The sequence below is a fragment of the Colletotrichum higginsianum genome, chromosome 8 (genome assembly GCF_001672515.1).
Source record: "Colletotrichum higginsianum IMI 349063 chromosome 8, whole genome shotgun sequence".
Taxonomy (NCBI): Eukaryota; Fungi; Ascomycota; class Sordariomycetes; order Glomerellales; family Glomerellaceae; genus Colletotrichum; species Colletotrichum higginsianum.
The window spans coordinates 3,196,034-3,216,637 of record NC_030960.1 but is presented as its reverse complement, the minus strand read 5'-3'; the positions used below and the strand labels follow the sequence as shown (position 1 = coordinate 3,216,637).

Sequence of the window (20,604 nt, the reverse complement as noted above, 5' to 3'; positions counted from 1 at the left end):
GTTGAACCTCGAGGTTCTCTACCGCCACTACATCGTACTTACTGAAAATGAGCGGCGCAGTTGCGAATTTGCCCTGGTGACAAACGACAAGCATGCAGGAGTACATCGTACAGAGTCAATCTCAGTCAGTATCTAACCTTACCTCGGCGGGTCCCGGTTTAGGACGTCATCCTGCCCTTCCGCTTCCTCACAAGATTCACTCGTCCGAACCTTCCGGAGACCTGGCAGTCTCATTACCCGTTTCTCAGTCTGGCCATGCCAGGCCAACAGCACACTGGGTATTATGCATGTGTAAACTCGGCCCGTATTCGCACGATCTTGCCCAGAGACTTACTAATATTGTCATACGAGGAGCTCCTCTACTGCTACACGTTCTTAAGTGTTCCATCACATTGTGGGCAGGACCGGGTCCAATGATACGACAGTCTTTCTGAGCGTGCGATTTCCCGTCGCGCTGCTTCAACCTCCGACAGCCCACTCACCGTGAACGCTCTTATTCCAAGCCATACCACGACGCAATGCTCCCGAGGGCTTGGCCAAGGTCCGCTCTTCTTGTTGCCCCAACCCGACTGACCATACACACTCCTATGCCAATCGAGCTTTCAGCGTCCATCTGTCATTGCTCTCGACTACTCTTTCTTCCTTCGCGAGCTTGGCCAGAATCTGCATGACTCCACCGCTTGCCGGGATATGCAGCTCCTCCGGAACGTCATGGTATATAACCTTGACGAGCTCCATGGGCGTCCAGGCGTTGGTCGCACCTTGGATCCCTTCGTCCTGCCTCTCCATCTGTAGCGTGCGGATGACCTGCTCTTCGCGAGCCTTCCGGTGTCTAATATACTCGAGAATCTTGGATGGGCCATGATCGATAACCGGTCCGTGGCCTGGGTACGCCCTCCCCTTGAACAGGTGTCGCATCTTCTCAAGACTGTCGAGGTAGGTCGCCATGTCCTCAAACACAGCCGTCCCCTGGCCCAAGACGTTGTCCGCCGTGAACATGGCGTCCTCCTCCTCCAGAACGAAGGTCATGTGATCCACAGTGTGCCCCGGGGTGAAGACAGCCGTAAGGCTGGCCCCGTCAACGGTAAACTTTTGACCGTCCGAGATGTCTAATTGGCCCTCCTCGGGTTGGTTCTTGAAGACCCTGGAGCCCGGAGACAACCCCAGCAGCTGCCGAATGCCACCCTGATGATCCCGGTGCCAGTGGGTGATCAGGACTGTCTCAACGCTTGCCTTCTCCTGTTCCAGGGTGGATTTGACAGCCGCAATCCATGATGGCATGCCCTCGCCGGTGTCGATCAGGATGCGGCGGCTGCCTCGCCCGAGCAAGTATGTGTTGGTGCCTTGCAGCGTGAACTTTCCCGGGTTGCCCCCCAGAATGCGAATACAGACCGGACTCAGACGCTCCACTTCGGGCAGCGTCACTAGTGTAGAGGCCATTTTGATATCGCTGATGGGGTTTGAACTGGTGGTATATCTGGTTCCGCGAGTGGTTGAGCAACGCAATTGTCTTAGTCACAAACCAGTATTAGAATTGCACTTGAGAAGAACGCCTCGAGGAAAAACCCGCATCATCCTCGTGCGATTGTGAATAGCGGTGATGCGCAGGCAGAATCCAGATTTATTGAACTGGGCAGGTTGGGGTTAGATGAAGACGCAATCGAGGGGGATGAGGAGGCCAAGATGCCGAGGCTCAGAAACGAGCTTACCTCAGCAATCTGATAAAGCTTGGTGAGTGCAAAGTGAGTTGACTGGTAACAAGGACTATTGGATCGGGATGAAGGTGACCTCACTCTGTCTGGTTCTCTGGGTCAGGGGTGGGTAATCCCGGCGCAACTCCACTAAGAAAGTATTTGGGCCACTAGAACACAGATGGATTTCAGGGGCGTCGGGGGCTATCGGCAGGAAGATGAAGCCCCTTATCGATAAGCAGCTCACCCCGATCAGGTGCCGATAAGCATGGAATTATTGCCTGTTGGCCGCTGGCACGACCGAACCTGTCTGTGCACGGGCGCCAGCTCCAACATTTGCATCTTCCAGGGATCGTCCGTAGATACTTGGATTCCTAGATTGTACCTACCTACTACCTGCCTATCGATCGTGACGTGCCGGCTAGTTTGCTATTTGCTACAGCGCGAGACCGCTCTCCATTCTCTCTCCTCTCCCTCCCCAGTCTCCATCCCCAGCTCGGGGTTCTTCAACCTCGCGCGTCTGAAGCGGCAACACGCCCGCATCTTCTCGACACTCGACTGGCTCCATTTGAAGCCCACTTACCTGGAGGAGCTTCAACATCGCCAACGCGAAATTGCTCCTGCTCCCCCCGACCCGGCACGCTTCGACCTGCCGCCCTCGGTACATGTTCTGCGACCAGTAACTGCTGTTTATTGATCGGGTTCGTCCTGTTTTTGCGAATTGATCTATTCGCTGCTCGCGAAACCAAGTGGCTGACAATCGACCCGGGTTGGAACCGCAGTTTCCTGCCGTGCTGTGCTCTCCCGACTGCAGCCGTTGCCGATCATCGACGCCTTCCTTTGCCTATCTTCGGAAGCTGCAAAATTACCCTTTTCCATCTCCAACTTCCACCTATTCATTCCCTGACGATCAACGTAAAAGTGGCCGATTTGTAATTCGAGATATCCAAGACAGAGGGAAGGCAGGGGAAAGGGCAAAGAGCACACCCGATCGAACACCGCCATCGGACCCAATTCAAGATGACTGCCCGGCCGACAACACCAATGTCCCCAAAGACCGCCAAGGTCAAGTCGCCAGTTCCTGGAATACCGGTCTTTGGATGCGGTCAGTAGAGTCCAACGCAACCTTTAAGGAGGCAAGCTGGCTAGCAATACGAGGTGCAGGGCTGACAGCAGAACAGAGCACATCCAACGGCTCTTCACACAGTCTCAGGAGGTCACAACCCAGTCTGTCCACCACTATAAGATGATCCTGAAGAACATCTTTGAACAGACACCCATTGTACCACAGACGTCTAAGAACTCTGACGGTCAGGTCATGACCTCCCTCACATCCAACTACCTCTGCCTGCAATGCTCTACAATTGTCAACGAGGAGGATCGTCTAAAACATGGCACGAAGAAGCAGCATCGGTTCTGTATGTCGCCCCTTAAGGAAAAACCAATGTGCATATGTTGACAACCTAAGATGTCGATTCACGCAGCGGTGCTCTTTATTGCCAGATCTGCGATGACCTGGTCTGGGACCCCACATTGGAAGAGCTTCGTGTCCGCAAGATGGGAACGGGAACTTTTTCGAGTAAGTCATTTTACCATGAAGCGCTGGCTTCAACCCCTGGCTGCTTCCTGCACTAGATTTTTCGGGTGTTTCTGTCGCCTAATCGAATGCTGATACTCCTTGCAGGTCGCAAGAGGAAACATGATGAGATGTTTTCTGATGGTGTCAAGGACAGTACTGCAAGCAACCCCGGCTTCATCTCCAACAACACCACCACTGCCTCTTGCAAAGCAAACGGTCTGCGTGGTATCTACAATGCTGGAGCAACATGCTACCAGAACGTGGTCCTACAGAGCTTCCTCCACAATCCTTTGCTCCGCAACTTCTACCTCAGCGATGGTCACCAGAGTACCGACTGCTCATTGACTAACTGCCTCAGCTGCGCCATGGACGACATGTTCCAGGACTTTTACGCCGTTGAGAACACTAATGGATTCACAGCCGCGAGTATTCTTTCTGGATTCTGGATATCTGAAAAGAAGGCGTTCGAGAACCTCGTTACCACCAAGGAGCAGGATGCCCATGAATTCTTTCAGTTCCTCGCCGAGGAGCTCCATGAGCGCAACGGGGACGGCAAGCGGCCCGAGACTGGCAGCGAACATACGTGCAATTGCATCATCCACCAGACGTTCTACGGCAAGCTACAGAGTTCTACCACCTGTCAGAACTGCGGAGGGGTCACCAACGCGGTGCAGTCGTTTTTGGATCTCAGTCTTGGACTGGAGAACCTGTCTCACAAGAGGAAGAAGGGTGGTCCCAAGGTGCCCAGTTTGACTCTCCAGGAGTGCCTAGATGAGGAGTATGTCAAGTCGGACAAGTGCGAGTACCGATGCCACAACTGCAGCTCGATGCAGCAGGCGAAGCGGGCCACCAGTATTAAGAGGCTGCCGAACGTGCTCGCCATTCAACTGAAGGTAAGCTCCGTCCGAGGCCAACTTCGAACGCCCGGGTCTTGCTAACAGTGGCTCTAGCGCTTCGAGTACAAGCAGGGTCGACATGACCGCGCTCCCTCAAAGATCGACACAGTTGTCAACTTTCCTCTGCAGCTCAATATGCTGCCATATACAACCAGGGGCAGAGGCGCGGACCCCAAGGACGCGTTCGAGCTCGGAAGATCATGCACCTACGACCTACTTAGTGTTGTGGTTCACGTTGGCGAGATCGACACGGGTAAGTGGCGAGACAGCCCGAGAAAGAGGACAAGACTAATGAGGCCACCAGGTCACTACGTCTCGTACTGCCGAGTAGGCGACCAGTGGTTCAAGTTCAATGACCACAAAGTCGAGATGGCGCCCAAGTCGGACGTACTGAGTGCCCAGCCATACCTACTCTTCTACATTATCCGCTCCCTTTCGTAGTAAACCAGCGTCACAAAGGATAGACACGCCTCTTACGCCGAGCATGTAACGATTAATACCATTTGGGGAAGGGCGTTGGTAAGCGCCAAAAGTATGTCCAGGGGACAGAACGGGTGTTCGGGAGCAAGGAGTGTCAGGTCTAGCATCTTGTCGGCGTTGGAAAGAATCGCTCGTCTTGCACCCACTCTCGGGTGGGAGATTTGGGCAAGCAAAATAACAAAAACGCCGTGTTGGATGGCGGTAGGCGCGCATCGCAGGAGGGACATAATCATCCCCATCGGTGGCGAAGACTAAAGAAATACATTGTATAGAGCAGCGAGGAAACAGCGTATGCAAGTTTCAATGTCGGGTTATGTCGAGTTCTGTAAAACAAACAACCTCCGATTATCTGGTCTACTATTGCGTGGGAATATCATTCGGTTAGTTTATGGCCGCCTCCCGCCAGGTCCAATCCTTGCACTCAAAGTTGGCGTAGCAGTAGAACTCGTTGCTCAGACCCCGTGCGAATGTCGGCGCCCAGTCGACGGTGCGGACACCGAGGGGCCTGTACACCTTGTTCACGAGGGTTGCCATCCTCTCGCCAGTGACGACTATGACACGGTTATTGGAGTTGGTCGCGTCAGGCTTGCCCAACCATCGGACCGTCATGGCAGCTGTGTGCGTCGTCTGCTGTCAGAAACGAGAAAGCTTCAACTCATGATGTCGTGGTGTCTGCTTACTTTTGGTCTGGCAGTCCTCGCTGAGAAACGGCGGGTCGCATATAACACGGTCGACGGTACCCTTGAGCTCGGCTTGATGTCATTTATGTTAACAACCTGGACATCCAGAATGGACGGAGTCTATCTCTCTTTCTTTGAGTAGTTGCATGGCTGCCTTACCTGGGAGTTTGAATGGCGTCTTGAAATCGTAGTAGACGAACTCGGGGAAGACGTTGAAGCGCGTGTCGTGCTCCAGCAGGACGACCTTGGGCCGTCCCAGACTCGGGTCTCGTTCATTCTGCCCATCGGATCAGAAGCGCCCCATGTTCGCCTCGAACAGTCGAATGGGGAAACCAAGTCTTACCATGAGGTTGCGTAGAGCAATGAATGCGCTCGGCGCAGACACGATGCCGATGGTGGTGGATTCATCAGCGCCCTCAAGGAGGTACCCAGCCAGCAACCTCGCCGTGTCATCGGAGTACTAAAAACCCGAAAGAAAACCCAGACACCAGTCAGTCTCCTCCCGGTGCTCAATAAATCGCGGGCTTCCTGGGTCAGAAGTTACTCGTACCCAAAACTGAGACTCGTTCCAGTCCTCGGTGAACGCCTCCATGGACAGCGGCAGTCCACCGGCGGCGTTGGCGTCGCACTGTGCCTTGAGCCTCTCAAACTTTGCCTGGCGGGCGTCCTTCTCGGCGTTGAACTCGGCCAGCGCCGCGAGGGCGTGGGAAGAGAGCGTGCTGTGCGAAATGTATCAGTTTTGCCGCATTCGGCGGAAGGGCGAAAATTTTGAAGCATCAAAAGCGAGCTTAACAGAGGGTCGACTTACATGGGCTCGTCGTCGCTGTCCGAGTTCGACATCTTGGGGAAGCTGTCAGTAGGCCCCAGGCCTCTTGAATGGAGTGGGCTTGAATTTGACAAACCTTTCGTGACCGATTGGCAAGTGTGCGGAAGAGGGTTGGGTTATTAAATTAAGTAAGAGTCAAGATGATGGAAAGCGCTCGAGTCCTTGTGGAGGACCCAGTTTGAGGCGGCGTCAAAATTCAAACAGTTGCCAACGAATCAGCTACGGCATAGTAAAGCACTGACTAACAAGAACACAACACAGTCCGTCTTCACTGAACAACACATCACTCGCTGAAGTTGTGAAGCAAAAACTATACATGGATTCCTCGACTTTTGCAACTGTGTCTAGTTGACTACTTATATACACTCTAAACGACTTTGCTTGCCCAGAATCAATCCCCTCATACATATGGAACCCAGGCTTACTTTACTGGTCGTCAAGAACGTGCAGGTACTTGCGCTCCTCCCTCTTCTCCTTCTCCGTCGCAGGGGGCAGGTCGTAGAAGTTGGCACTGCGGTAACCTTGCTGTATGGTTGTTAGCATTGGGCCGTCGCAGCATTCACGAGTCGCGCGCATTCTTACCAGGTAGTGGTAGGTGAACTTGCTAATATCGCCGGGCTCGATGCCGAGATCCTTGAAGGTCTTGGCCGTCTCGTCAATCTCCTGGTCGATGAACTCGCGCTCAATCTCATCGGCAGACATGGTAGGCCACCAGAGGTACTTGTTCAGGAGACCAGCAACAGGCTTCAGAATGGACTTTGGAACGTTGATGTGGCGACGTTTCTTGAAGATTTCACGGTCGGCGAACTGAGCAATCTCCGCCATTGAGTATTCCTGGGGACCGTAAAGCTCGTACGTTTGGCCGGCAGTGCTATCGTCATAGAGCATCAGCTCAAGAGCCTGGCCAACGTCGATGGACTACACTGTGTCAGCGATTGAATGGAGCATGTATCGATACGAGCGGCTTACATGCACGGGTCTGAATCTTTCCTGCATGTTGTTGGCCGTGAAGAGGTTCATAACGCTAGCAAGCTTCAGAAGGAGGTTGTCCTCGAAACCGAAGACCGGTGCCGGTCTCACAATGGTGGTCTCGGGATAGATGCTACGAGCGACCTGCTCGCCGCGGGCCTGTAGAGTGATTAGTTTTGAAAGCAAACTGTGCAAACCATCATTCGAGGGCGGACCTTGGTGCGATAGAACTCGGAAGCAGACTCCAGGTTGGCGTTGTAACTGGACATGTGAATGAAGCGGTCCACGTCGTACTTGGCAACAGCCTCAGCTATCCGCTCAGTCCCCTCAACATGAACATCTTCCAGAGAGAAGTTTCTGGACACACGTTCTTAGTCTTCTCCTCGTTAAATCGTCCTTCGCCGCAGAAACCTACTTAGTGGGGTAGTTGCGGCCAACAAGGTTGTAAACAACGTCCGAGTGTCTGACGCTCTCCTCGATAGACTGAGTGTTTCGAAGGTCGTACTCCTACAGCGTCGTAGTCAGCGCATGCCCGTTGTGAATATCGGGATCGGAAGGGAGGCCCCGTACAATGAAGACAACACGACCGAGGTCACCAGCGACCTTCAGGTGGCGCTTGGCCATCTCCTCCCGGAAAGGGATAATAACGGTGCATCCTTGACGAGCTATCAAACGGGTCAGAAACGGGTCGGCAAGCTCGCGGGTTGTCCGTTCGTACCGAGTCTGTTCACGATGTATCGTCCAACCTGGCCCGTTGCGCCAAAAACCGTCGCAGTGTGTCCTGTGGATCGTTCTTAGACAAAGCTTCGTGATCGATTAGGATTCGTTTGTGCATACCACCAAGAGAAGACCTATGTTTCAAAGTAAGGTCAGAAACGGGCTCACAAACACAATCGGTTGGTATGCCTACCTTCCGCCCTGGGTTCGCAGAATGGGCTTGCCAGTACGGGTGATGGCAATGTCATGGAGGGGCTGCCTTCTCAGGACATTTTGCGCAACACTCCGGGTTGACCGCACCGTAGTAGGAAAGGAGGCCATTGTGAGGTATCGAGGCGGCAGCAAGTAAGTGCGGTAGCCCCAATTGACTGGCAATTGATTGCTTCAATACTGGCCGAAAGCTCCAAAGTCGCGAGCTTGATCCAGAATCCCGGACGGAAGATGAGCGGGTCACGTGGAAGTTGAAAGCACGGTCCAGATTTTGGTCACATTATCGGAAAAACAGCTATTGGTCGATGCATCCGAAGCGGGTCCCAGAGCAACTGCCAGGTGCTGTGTGCTACATTCGTACCTTACCTACCTCACCAGGCTGCTAGCTAGCCGCGTTACGTGCGTCGCCCCTCCAGAGAGCTCCTGCTTGTCCTCATCAACACACTCACATACCTAGCTATCTTATCTCAAGACAGGCCACCCGCCGTTGTCCACGACAAAGAGACACAGAAGAAAGATTCGGCTTACTTCGACTGCTGGCTGCCTCGACATATTCGAACTCTGATTAATCCGCACGCCCACGAATCCATCGTCCTCCTGGGCATCTCGAAGCTCCCCCCCCACATACAATTTCGACCCTTAACCTCAATCCTCTACCAAGATGAACGTTGACGCAATCCCCGACTTCCTGGCGGAGCAGCGCGACGAGGCCCCCGAGGAACTGCAGCATCTCGTTCTGGACTTCGAAAACTACTGGGAGCGGAAACTTTGGCACCAGCTTACCGATGCCCTTAGCCAGTTCTTCAGTCACCCGGGCAGCAAGCCCCAGCGACTGTCATTCTACAAGGTCTTCATTTTGAAGTTCGCGGACAAGATCAACCAGCTCAAGCTTGTCGACCTGGCCCTGAAGGCCGCCACGGAGTGCAAGGGTATAATGGCACCATTATCTAGACGCACATAAAGCAACATGGGCGCTAATATGACCTCACAGATGACGAAGAGCGTCTGGCGTTCCTCCAGGGTGTTGCGAAGAAGGTCGACAACGAGAACTCACAAGATGCACTTGTGTATGCTTCTGTAGCGGTAGCCAGAGTAAAGCTGGATCTGGAGGATATGGACGGGGCTCGTAAGGAGCTCGACACAGCCGAGAGAATACTGGATAGCTTCGACTCGGTTGAGACGATTGTCCACGCAGCATTTTACGATGCGAACGCGAACTACTACCAGGTAGGCCCCCCGGCCCTTCCTAATACTTCTCGCAGGAATCCTGCTGACACGGAGCCTAATCCTAGCGCAAGATGGACTTCGCTGCCTACTACCGCAACGCCCTACTCTACCTCGCCTGCATCGACATCAACTCTCTCACAGCCCAGGAACGCCACAGGCGAGCTCTACACCTTAGTATCGCCGCCTTGGTCTCGGACACCATTTACAACTTTGGCGAGTTGCTTCTGCACCCCGTCCTCGACGCCCTCAAGGGCACCCAGGATGAGTGGTTCCGCGACCTGCTTTTCGCCTTCAACCGCGGCGATCTCCAGGGTTTCGAAGCCCTTTCGGCCCGCATGCGGTCCAAGCCCCTACTCAACGAGAACGCTGGGCATCTGCGTCAGAAGATCTACCTCGCGGCGCTCACCGAAGCCGTCTTCCGCCGGCCGCCCCATGACCGTGCCATGTCCTTCGCCGACATCGCCCAGGAGACCAAGGTGCGCCCCAACGAGATCGAGCACCTGATCATGAAGGCTCTGAGCTTAGGGCTCTTGCGCGGAAACATTGACCAAGTGGACGAGGTTGCGCACATCACCTGGGTTCAGCCCAAGGTACTCGACATGAAGCAGATTGGTAACATGCGCCAGCGGCTGCTCGACTGGGACTCGCAGGTCAACCAGCTCGGCAACTGGATCGAGAATGCCGGCGGTGATGTGTGGGCGGCCTGAAGAAGGAGGAGGCGAGGTTATGGGCGGATATGAACGACGTCTATAATATTGGTCTGCGACGAGGAAGGACCAGTGTACACCACTAGACTTAGAGAGAGAGATGGATACCCGCCTCCATCTTGAGCTGCGATGATTTTGATGACAAAACTGCTGTTCCTATTCCGTGATGAGCCAATACTGTTGCATAACATTTTTGTGACCATTCCTCCCAACACTAAACTCCGCGGAGTGATGCATGCAGAGAGACCAGTGGTACCAGCCAGGCGTTGGCCCTAGCTATACAGACTTTTTCACCTTGGGCGCTGGCTGTCCAAGAACAATGACGGACCCCATGAGCCAGGCGGGCCACCATACACCCCAGATGATGACGGGAGTGTACATGCCCCAAACGTCCCACCCGAACGCAGCCTCCTTGAGAACCTCGCCGATGCTAATGTTGAAATATGATGAGACGGAATAAAGTGCCGCCGTCGGGGAGGCGAGTTGAAGGGAGGCAGCGCAGACCCAGCGAACGGGTGGGTGGCTCGGCCAGGGTCGCATGAAGGACAGCGGACTAGCCATGACGCCAACGAGGAAGGCCAAGGAAAAATTGAGGGTTGCTAGGGCGGAGAGAAACATGCCGAGCAGCAGCAAGGAAAAGGACTTGATAAGCTGGTACTGCTGGACGGTTGGGTTGTAGGTTGAGGTAAGCAGCGAGGAGACAAGGAAAGGGAGGGCGCAGTTGACGAGCGCGAAGGCCGTGTAGGCCCCCGAAAGCATCTGCGAGATGGGCGTTAGCATATGACTTCAATAGACGGGGTGCTGGAAGCTTACGCTTGCGGGCATGTGGTTGAAGATGTATAGCGGCACAACGCCCAGGAACTGACAGATGGCCACTAGGCCCAAAGGAAGGAACAAGTCACGTTCGACAGCTGGTGCAGATGGTGTTGGTGAGTCTGACACAGTTATAGCACCTTCGGCAGATCCTTGTGAAGGCATAATCACGCTCTTGGATGTAGTTGTTGTGCTCGTCACACCTGAACCCTCTTCCTGCTGGCCACTCTTCACCCACAAAGAGATGGCAGTAATGGTGAAGCTCGCGGCGAGAATCATGGCACTGGGCAGGTACGTGCCAATGCTGACGAATCTCTCTTTATGCATGAGAAGGTAAAAAAAGAAGCTCTGGTGGAGATGTTCAAGGAGGTTGTTCAGGCTGCGAAACGTACCCTCGACCAAGCGGCCCATACCCATCTCGTCGTGCCAGCCTTCACCAAAAGGCTGCAGAGTGACAGCGTCAACATGGTACGGGATAAAACTGCTATGCGGGCCCGAGGCGTGGCCGAGACCTTGGTTAAGCATGCCACGAAGCATGGTCCGGAGTCGGTCCTGGTACTTGTCCGAGTGCGACCACATCTCCTGGATCGCAGTGCCCATACCCATCTGTCCGCCTGCGATATTCACGACGGAATTGATGAGATCGAGATTCGGCAGTTGGCCGTTGATGCCGTCGTAGATGATGTGGATAGACTCGAAGCGGTATTCCTGTGAGAAGTCGATGGCGATAGCGCCCTGCAGCGCGCCGGACTTGAGGGGCAGAGAGCTCACGCGGGACGAGTCGTGTGAGTCGTGGTAGGCGTCAACCCAAGCCTGGGTCCCTGTCCTGCTGTCCGGGGGGAAAAGGAGGATGATGTCCTTGGACCAGAGGGACCACCGCTTGAAGTATCTCGCGAGGGTCAGAGCCAACGGCACACCGTTGACATTGAACCTGTCGTCAACCGTCTTCCAGGCAGCTACCAGCACGATTGCTTCTGTGGCGTCGCCACGCGGAGCCTGGAGAATGGCGTAAATGTTCTCGCCCGTATAGATGTCGCCGGCTGATTCGTATGTGTAATTCTGACGTCCAACCTTCAGTCCCACGTTTTTGAGAATGCCCTCGAGTTTGTCGTTAATCCTAAGGTGTGCCCATTGTCAGCTTCAGACCATGGGAGAGATTGGCGAGCATACTCGTAATTGGGCTTGTCCCTGACAGAGCTGACCTCTTGCCTGTACGCCCGCAAGACATTCTGGTCGCTACCCCCAAAGTATGTGTGCACTTGTCCAGGGAGCAGCGCATTCTCAGATATATATGTTCGTCGGGAGTAGTCGTTGAGAGGAAGCAGAAACAGCCATGCAATGCCGCCGAGAATGCAAGCTAACGAGATGTAGGGTGGCAGCTTGAGGATGCGTGGATCACGTCGCAACGATAGAGCCGAAGCTATGCAGGGGCCTGGTCAGTAAAGCTCGGCCACAGGATCTTCACGAGGGTTTGAAACTCACATATTAGTCGCGACATGGCGCAAGCTGTTCTGCGGCAGCTCTGCGCTATTGCAAAAACCGGGTTGTCTTTGGGCAATGTCGGTCTAAAAGGACAATCCTCCACGAGTGGTGGTTTGTATAGCGGCCCAGAGAGGTGCCATACATACATACCTAGGTAGGTAAGTAGCGGGACTCGGCCCCAAATATTCATTTAGCCAGCGCGAACCCTCGTTCGCTAGCTTACCCAACCTACCCCTGTCTTGGGAAATCCTCTACACACCAGCCAGCTTCGGCGGATGGTAGATAAATCACCGCATCTACAAGGTACAATATTCTTGATACTACGACTGATGCTGCTTACAAGCCGAATTCACCATGTGAAGGCTTCTTCTCTTATTTTTTGTTGGTTGTTGCATGGATTGGCTGTTCCACAGCCGTGTCCAAGGTAGTCAATCTGCTGCCTTGCGAGTTTTCGTTTACTCCCCTATAATCCTTCTTTACGTTTAAATACAGCGATCTAGATAATCAGAAATGCAGTACGTGACCACTTAGGGCCGCTTTCAAACGACCCAGGAACAAAGGGAGTTGTAAGTCATAAAGTTTTACCCATCCTGTGTGTGGGCCACATTCGGCCGCGACCAAACTCCAAACTCCGACTTACATGCAATCCAGCCTCGCCAGGCAGTATGCAATGTGATGATACAAGTTCAGGGGCGAATCCTTCATGGTCCAAGTCTTTGAGTGGTACCAACAAGTGCAATGGGAGCGCTGCCGCTGCCGGCATGGTTGCTTGAAGGCAAAACGCCAAACCGGCCATAGGTCTTCTGGTCCACGCTTACATAGTGAGGCAAACGGCCCAACAGGTTCAGCTTGGACTCGACCCATCTCAGGGCCTTCTCAGGTGGGCTTAGGAACTTTAAGTAGCCGAGACCGACTGGAGAATCAATATTAGCACATTCACCAGCAAGACAATTCAATATTTCTTACATAAATACCCAACCAAGACGCCGCAAAGGTGGCCTAGTAAGCTTGTGCCAGGGACGAGCGCCGTAACCACCAAGATGAGGATCAGAGGCGTTGTCCACATAGGAATCGAGTACGTCGCAATCGTCAGTTGGGGGTTTGTCTTGGAGGTTCGAATTGCTTCCATGCCGAGGAGCAAGAAGACCCAAACACTATGCAAAAGCGGCCCATTAGTCATGCGTGTCTTGTGCAAGCACGACGGTAGCTCTCACCTGGCTCCCATAACTCCAACGTTGCCCTTGAAGAGAAATCGTTCGATCAAAACGTATAGAACGGCCGGAATCGTGGAAAGAGCTGCAGAGCATCAGTGATCAGGCCGAGCTTTCAGCGAGGAAGGGGAGCGTACGACCGATAAAGAGCGCTATTGAGGTCAGGGTACCAAATTCCGCCTCGAAGCGCTCCATCAGCGGTGTCAAGGCCAAGAGATTCATGATCGCGTGGATGAAATTTTTATGGATAAAGGGAAATGTGTTCATTCGGTACGCTGTAACCAAAGGGTCAGTATGCGCGGCTGCAAGGCGAGGAAGAGCAAGAAGGAGACGAACAAGATGTGAATGACAGCTGATCAGGAATCAAGGCGCCCCATTGCCTGATGTCCCAAGCCGACTGAACGCCCGCGATCCATGCGGCAATGATGACTAGGTTCACGATTCTCGTAAACAATGGCAGCCGGAAGAGATAGGTGCGAGCCCGAAGGGCGTTGAAGGATGTCACATTGGGAGCCATCACGCCCACCGTCTCCGGGTCTCACGGAGGTCGGAAGCTGCGCGTGGAGTTCGTCGCGGGTAGTCTGCTAGTTGTCCTGCTCCGGCGCGGAGTGAGGAGGCTTTATGTCGATCGGTCCAGTCGTTGGCGTCGGGTAATTATGAATGCTTGGGTTGGCAGCAAACAAGTTGCTGTATATATTCTGCGGATTGGAAATTGTAGCCAGCTTGCTGCATGCCGACGGTCCACTCGGACCTTCATGGTTCTCCCCCCAAAAATGACGATAAGAGTCAGTCCGAGGCAGTTTATCTCCACGTGACCCTCATTACCAAGAAGCCCACCCAACTCTGAAAGCAATCGAAACACTCGTCTCGTCGTCACTTGGAATGATCAAATTGAGCATGGTGCCTAACGTTGTATTTCTAGTGTTTACAATGCTCGAGCAGTGCCCGGGTATTCATCGTAGTACAGTGCACGAGTCTTGCTATAAGTCTTGCTTTTGAACATTTCAAATTTGTACAGACTAGGAAATCATGGCCTACATGACATAAAAAACAAGGTCACAGAGGTATTTGCCCGACCAAAACAAAGGGCATGATACGGCCGTATACTTGAAGTTGAACCGACCAACACCCCAGAACATGCTAGTAAAGATAAGTACGCCTACACCATCCATCCACGTATCAACCCAAGTCGTATCGCTAACACACCCTTGCCTGTTTATGACTTGCCAGCGGACTTGGCCATAGTGTTAAGAGCGCTGCCGTTCTTGAACCACTCGATCTGGGGGGCGTTGAAGGTGTGCGAAAGCTTAACCTCGAAGGCCTCGCCATCCTTGGGGTGGACGACCATGGTCAGGGGCTTACCGACCTCAAGCTCGGTGGCAAGGATGTCGACCTTGTCTTCGGGCTTGATCTTGTCGTAGTCGGCGGGGTCGGAGAAAGTAAGGGGAAGCATGCCCTGCTTCTTGAGGTTGGTCTCGTGGATACGGGCGAACGAGCGGGTGATAATGGCAAGACCACCCAAGTGACGAGGCTCGAGAGCGGCGTGCTCACGGGAAGAGCCTTCGCCGTAGTTCCAGTCACCGATAACGACCCACTTGATGCCCTTGGCCTTGTAGTCACGGGCAACGGCGGGAACTGCGTCCCACTCACCAGTGGTGAAGTTCTTGACCTTGTTGGCCTCGCCGTTAGCCTCGTTGATGGCACCAATAAGCATGTTGTTGGAGATGTTGTCCAAGTGGCCACGGTACTTCAACCAGGGACCGGCCATAGAGATGTGGTCAGTGGTAGTCTTGCCCTTGGCCTTGATGAGGATGGGGATGTCCTTAACATCCTTGCCGTCCCAAGCCTCGAAGGGAGACAGAATCTGAAGACGGTCGGAAGAAGGAGAGACCTGCACGTTGACGGTGCTGCGGTCGGCGGGAGGGGCCTGGTAGGTGTTCTGGCCCGGGTCGTATCCGCGGCTGGGGAGACCCTCACCGCTGGGGGGCTTGAGCATGAATTCCTTGCCGTCCTTGTCCTTGAGGGTGTCCTTGAGAGGGTTAAAGTGCAGGCTGCCGGCAACCGTCATGGCGACGACCAGATCGGGCGAGGCGACAAACGAGTGAGTGGCCGGGTTGCCATCGTTACGGCCGGTGAAGTTGCGGTTGTAGGAAGAGATGATGGAGTTGGGGGTGCCCTTCTTGACGTCCTGGCGATCCCACTGACCGATGCAGGGACCACAGGCGTTGGCGAGGACGGTTCCACCGTACTCCTCGAAGGTCTGGAGCTGACCGTCACGCTCGATGGTGGCACGAATTTGCTCGGAACCGGGAGTGATGGTGAAGATGGCCTTGGACTTAAGGCCGTGGTCAAGAGCGTCACGAGCGATTGAGGCAGAGCGGTTCATGTCCTCATAAGAGGAGTTGGTGCAGGAACCGATGAGACCGACCTTGAGCTCCTCGGGCCAGTTGTTGGCCTTGACGGCCTCGCTGAACTTAGAGATGGGGGTAGCCAGATCAGGAGTGAAAGGACCGTTGATGTGGGGCTCGAGCTCCGACAGGTTGATCTCGATGAGCTGATCGTACTCGACGCCCTCGTCTTCGCGGAGCTCCTTGGCGTAGGTGCGGGCGAAGTCTCCAATATCCTTGCGCTTGGTGGCGGAGAGGTACTGGTGCATGCGGTCGTTGAAGGGGAACAAGGAGGTGGTGGCGCCGATCTCAGCACCCATGTTGCAGATAGTACCCATGCCGGTGGCAGAGATACCCTCAACACCAGGGCCGTGGTATTCGACGATGGCACCGGTACCACCCTTGACAGTCAAGATGCCGGCGACCTTGAGGATAATGTCTAGCGAGTGTCAGCAAGATGTTTCACAGGGCCAAGCGTCGCAGATGTCCACATACCCTTAGGAGTAACCCAACCGGACATCTGGCCAGTGAGCTTGACACCGATGACCTTCGGTGCCTTGAGCTCCCACGGGAGGTTGGCCATGACGTCGACAGCATCAGCACCACCGACACCGATGGCGCACATGCCAAGACCACCGGCATTGGGGGTGTGGGAATCCGTTCCGATAAGAAGACCACCAGGGAAAGCATAGTTCTCAAGGACGATCTGGTGGATGATACCAGAACCGGGCTTCCAGAAGCCGATGTTGTATTTAGCGCAAGCAGAGGCGAGGAAGTCATAAACCTCCTTGTTGATACCGACAGCACGCTCCAAGTCCTTCGCACCGCCAATCTGAGCCTCAATCAAGTGGTCACAGTGGACAGTGGTGGGGTTCGCAACGGAAGGCATGCCGGCAGACATAAACTGAAGAATCGCCATCTGAGCAGTGGCATCCTGGCAAGCAACGCGGTCAGGGCGAAGCTTTAGGTACGACACACCACGCTCAATCTCCTGCTCGTGGGGGTTGTCGAGATGGGAGTAAAGAATCTTCTCGGCGTAGGCGAGGGGGCGGTTGAGACGAGACCGCACGACGGCCAGGTTCTCGGACATCTTCTTGTAGTTGATGAAGTTACCCTCCTCGTGGATATTCTGCTTGACCTGTTCCGGCGAGTCAGTGACCCTTTCGGCCTTGAGAATGGGACACATAGACGATGGCGACAAGGCGCCGCCGCCACGCCCAAGGGACGGCAATCTCGGCGGTTACGATTTCAGGGGTACGGGAATGAGTATCGTACCTTGCGGTCAAGAGGAGAGTCGGAGACTGTCGCCATCCTGCGCAGTCCCAGACTGGCACTGGCAGCAGTGCGGCTCCGGGCCACAGAGCCCAGGAGCTGTCGTGAGGCCAACATGGTTGGTGTCGACAAGGTGAGGAACAGTTACACTGTGCGATTGGATGGAGTGGAGAGCTGTCGGAACTGTGATGAAGCTCGAGACAGATCTTTCAAGTGCCCTGGCCTTCGGATGGGACTTCGTTTTCTGAGGATGGAGGGGAAAGAAAAGAATATTAAGAGGAAGAGAACAAGAAGGTGGAGAGGATTTTCGGCGAAGACGAGAAGTAGTCGAACCCGAATGGGGGTGGCAGTAAAAGCTCGCACCTTCCCCCGTCGCCCTCACTTTTCCTCACACCAAACACCATCTACGACGACCTTGGGGAGGGGCCCACCTTACTCCGTCCCACGGGTATGTGCTCGGCTCAAATGCTGTGGACTGTGGAGAGCAGACAGGGTCGGCCGAAGTGGGTTCCTCGGCTATGACGAAGGCGACAACGGGCCAACGGACGAATCAGCGACATTGGATTATTTTCACTCAGCACCGGGGAGACTCGAGTGGAGCACACCTTCATCTTTGTGCAACTTGCAAGTACTTGAAGCCTTGTACCTGTCGATATCCTGTAGCATTATCCGTACCTATCTGGGTACGGAAATCCTCTGCACTGACAAAACTCCCTCTACTTGTTCCATTTCCCACCCGCTGTTGGGTTTGGTTTCATTGAATTGTCGATATTGTGGTCAATGCCTTGCACGCAACTTTGTTTTGTCGCTGCAATCAGTGTGTTCCTCTGGCGAGTCCGCTCCTCCGTTTCCTGCCCTTATTGAGTACCCATTTCTTTCTCTGTGGTAACAAAGGTGTACGGGTTGGACAAAGGCTTCGTGCATGCATGCCCCAATCTTTATCCACTGGCTCGTTTCCCCCAGGCAACCTTGCCTTGGTACTGTATCGAGTCCTGGTGGGTGGCACCAAGTCAGGTAACCCGTACAACGAAGGTACGTAAGGCCAGGCTGGTCGGGGGTTGGTGTAACGCACACGGAATGGTCAGAATGTCAGCTGCCTGGCCAGGTAGTGAGTGAGCGTATAGCATAAACTCTGTACAGCAGTCGCCTCGCGCCAGCAACATCTCCCAGAGGAGTACTGTGGCTTCGGAACTATCCATGGAGCCAAAGCCAGCTGGGTCCTGCGTTTCTACTACCCGGACTATCTGGGACCTAGGAATGTGTTTATGGTCGGTCGTATCATCTCTTAGACTTCTGGCTCGTAAGGCACGTCGGTCGCAAAGAGCGCTAACAGTCCTCGCAAAGGCTCGCAAAGTTTGCTCTAGTCAAGTCATGTCGAAATAGCACTGCTCTTACTATCGATTCCTGGGGATCTTTTCTCCTTTCCGCGGTGGCATCTGACAGTAATCGAGCGAGTGGGCGCGAGCTTCAGATGTGCCCCAGGGATACCAGCCCGCGAGCCTTCTCGCGACCATGGCTTCCATGACATGACTCTGGTATCAGTAGCCAAAACGGCCTTGAGGCATCATGATACGAGGCCCTTGCGACCTGAATACACGTTTTCTCGAAACCCTGAATTCGGCGTGAGGCTGCAGTGTGGACAACTAATCCTCTGAACGACTGTCGCTCGGACAGGAGTAGTTGTCCGGCTGCGTAGGGAGGAGAGGAAGCTGCATACAGTAGTGTAGCGTGGGTGGGAAGGAATTGGGGTTCCTGGTCCTGGTTACCGCAGAAAGAAAACGCCGGACAGGCGGTGGCCCAGAAATCTTCACACATGGGATGGGGTGGGTTGATCCGGGGCCCTCTTTCTGTGGATCTGGCTTCGTGTGAGGCATGTGTCTTCTCATGCTGGCTGTCAACTGGATTTGAGCGACGTGTGAATCGATGAAGTGCTGCCTTATTCCAGCAAGCCCAAAAACTGGGTTCCGTGCCGCAACGAGCTCAGAATGATGGTATGGGGTGCAAGAGAGTGGCATGACAATGCTTTCCAATTGACGTTTACTCCCGTGACTGCTCCCGTTTGCCCTCGCGCCGTTCACTGACTTCTTTAAGGCAGCTGGCAGTCATTCGGTATGCTGCAAATATACATGTACACCCCTGTACATCGGCGCTATGTACAGGTACCCGATGAAGAACAGCCTCACCAAGTCAGGCTGAGGAATGGCCTGCCATGGCAACTTACCACCGCGCTTTTTCCAATTGCTTTGCCAACCCCAAAATCCTGTCTCTAGCCTGCAGCTGTCCTTTCGACAAGGAGTCAAGGACGAGAAAAGTCCCGCAGCCGGGCAGGAAAACGATTCGCTCAGCAATCCATCTCAAGCATCGAGGGGATGGCGTCGGAAACAGTTGCGGGAGATTATGCAGAGGTCGGTTTTGCACTAACGTTTGCTACCTTGCAGCTCCATCCATGGCAACGTCCAATCACCTGGGGCAATTACAATTAACCAAAATTTTCTGGACTGGGGACGTCGTTTTGGCAAAGCCTGCGGCGCATGACCGGGGGGGAGGGGTGGAGGCCACTCTCTCTGGTCTTCAATGGGAGCATCCCGCCCCCTCTGCGGACCACACACCCATGTTCGTTCTGGTGCTTTTAGCCTTCTGCCCCGTGGTTGTGGAGCTCTGATTGCCTCGGATGGCCTTCGGTCGCAAGCTCGTAGGCTCGCAATTCCGGCTTTGCCCTCGGTCACGCGAGGACCTATGATAGGAGATATCACTGTTCCTCCGAGCCGATGGCCGAGCTCGTTTGCTTATCATCTTCACGATGCTGATTGCTCTATTACAAAAAGAGGCCCTCCAGCCGGCCTGGACTCAGCGCCGAGCCGCTGCGACCGCGGTCATCTTCCGGTATGGCGTTGACTGTTGTTCAAAGTCCCTTGTGCCCCGATCACGGTCACCCCGCGGTAATCAACGGCTCGCAAAATTCCAGTTGGTCATAGGCTCAGTCGGGTAGGTACGGATACTGTAATTTGATACTCTATAATACTATTCGCGATTTCCCCATCAACAGCGCAGCATTCTCCACCGCGATCCGGAACCTCCTGGCCGAGCAAGCGCTTCGTCAGTCTGACGTTCTCTTTCAGGTTTCCAAGCAACTCTTTACGCGCTCCCCCCCTTGTGATTCCCATCTCCATGTAACCGTAAACACCGTGTTCGTTTTTTGATCGCACCGTAAACTTACACTGTCATTCGGACTGTGCCTAGAATCGCTCTCAAACTTTCCTGCGGGTCCAGATTTCCAGGGTTCCCAGCTGGGCGGTGAAGCAACTTTTTACGGCTCACCACCAAAATTCTGCCCCGCCATCGCCATCTCAAGGCGCAATTTGGGATTCTGCCACTATTTGTGTCCATCGTCGGTGTTGAAGCAACCTACACTCAGCAAATCAAACACATATCACACGTTCAAATATTGAGATCGATA

The 20,604-nt window shown here is 54.1% G+C and overlaps 9 protein-coding genes across 9 annotated transcripts; 3 read left to right on the top strand and 6 right to left on the bottom strand.

Moving 5' to 3' along the window:
• Positions 1-585: 585 nt before the first annotated feature.
• On the bottom strand, positions 586-1,440 carry CH63R_11919 (Metallo-beta-lactamase superfamily protein; the record flags this gene model as incomplete). Its single annotated transcript, XM_018306893.1, has 1 exon — positions 586-1,440. The coding sequence occupies one exon, from the start codon at positions 1,438-1,440 to the stop codon at positions 586-588; it is 855 nt and encodes a 284-aa protein (XP_018153734.1).
• Positions 1,441-2,711: 1,271 nt separating this feature from the next.
• CH63R_11918 (Ubiquitin carboxyl-terminal hydrolase) lies at positions 2,712-4,607 on the top strand (the record flags this gene model as incomplete). The annotated part of the gene is made up of 6 exons (XM_018306892.1): positions 2,712-2,796; positions 2,873-3,109; positions 3,160-3,270; positions 3,376-4,163; positions 4,221-4,419; positions 4,471-4,607. 6 exons carry the CDS (start codon positions 2,712-2,714, stop codon positions 4,605-4,607), a joined length of 1,557 nt encoding a protein of 518 aa, XP_018153733.1.
• Positions 4,608-5,027: 420 nt separating this feature from the next.
• CH63R_11917 (Nadh-ubiquinone oxidoreductase 39 kDa) lies at positions 5,028-6,166 on the bottom strand (the record flags this gene model as incomplete). The annotated part of the gene is made up of 6 exons (XM_018306891.1): positions 5,028-5,260; positions 5,327-5,398; positions 5,486-5,603; positions 5,670-5,786; positions 5,877-6,045; positions 6,135-6,166. The coding sequence occupies 6 exons, from the start codon at positions 6,164-6,166 to the stop codon at positions 5,028-5,030; spliced, it is 741 nt and encodes a 246-aa protein (XP_018153732.1).
• Positions 6,167-6,578: 412 nt separating this feature from the next.
• On the bottom strand, positions 6,579-8,159 carry CH63R_11916 (NADH-ubiquinone oxidoreductase 40 kDa subunit; the record flags this gene model as incomplete). The annotated part of the gene is made up of 7 exons (XM_018306890.1): positions 6,579-6,677; positions 6,735-7,070; positions 7,122-7,280; positions 7,337-7,478; positions 7,537-7,628; positions 7,692-7,902; positions 8,032-8,159. The coding sequence occupies 7 exons, from the start codon at positions 8,157-8,159 to the stop codon at positions 6,579-6,581; spliced, it is 1,167 nt and encodes a 388-aa protein (XP_018153731.1).
• A 550-nt stretch (positions 8,160-8,709) lies between these two features.
• CH63R_11915 (PCI domain-containing protein) lies at positions 8,710-9,982 on the top strand (the record flags this gene model as incomplete). Its single annotated transcript, XM_018306889.1, has 3 exons — positions 8,710-8,977; positions 9,040-9,275; positions 9,341-9,982. The coding sequence occupies 3 exons, from the start codon at positions 8,710-8,712 to the stop codon at positions 9,980-9,982; spliced, it is 1,146 nt and encodes a 381-aa protein (XP_018153730.1).
• A 276-nt stretch (positions 9,983-10,258) lies between these two features.
• On the bottom strand, positions 10,259-12,467 carry CH63R_11914 (Rhomboid protein 2; the record flags this gene model as incomplete). Its single annotated transcript, XM_018306888.1, has 4 exons — positions 10,259-10,741; positions 10,796-11,912; positions 11,966-12,215; positions 12,278-12,467. 4 exons carry the CDS (start codon positions 12,465-12,467, stop codon positions 10,259-10,261), a joined length of 2,040 nt encoding a protein of 679 aa, XP_018153729.1.
• Positions 12,468-12,978: 511 nt separating this feature from the next.
• CH63R_11913 (Rhomboid family protein) lies at positions 12,979-14,005 on the bottom strand (the record flags this gene model as incomplete). Its single annotated transcript, XM_018306887.1, has 5 exons — positions 12,979-13,190; positions 13,244-13,431; positions 13,492-13,573; positions 13,626-13,763; positions 13,825-14,005. The coding sequence occupies 5 exons, from the start codon at positions 14,003-14,005 to the stop codon at positions 12,979-12,981; spliced, it is 801 nt and encodes a 266-aa protein (XP_018153728.1).
• A 699-nt stretch (positions 14,006-14,704) lies between these two features.
• Positions 14,705-17,264, bottom strand: CH63R_11912 (Aconitate hydratase, mitochondrial; the record flags this gene model as incomplete). The annotated part of the gene is made up of 3 exons (XM_018306886.1): positions 14,705-16,314; positions 16,371-17,043; positions 17,151-17,264. The coding sequence occupies 3 exons, from the start codon at positions 17,262-17,264 to the stop codon at positions 14,705-14,707; spliced, it is 2,397 nt and encodes a 798-aa protein (XP_018153727.1).
• A 1,148-nt stretch (positions 17,265-18,412) lies between these two features.
• Positions 18,413-18,672, top strand: CH63R_11911 (uncharacterized protein; the record flags this gene model as incomplete). The annotated part of the gene is made up of 2 exons (XM_018306885.1): positions 18,413-18,415; positions 18,481-18,672. 2 exons carry the CDS (start codon positions 18,413-18,415, stop codon positions 18,670-18,672), a joined length of 195 nt encoding a protein of 64 aa, XP_018153726.1.
• Positions 18,673-20,604: the final 1,932 nt, after the last annotated feature.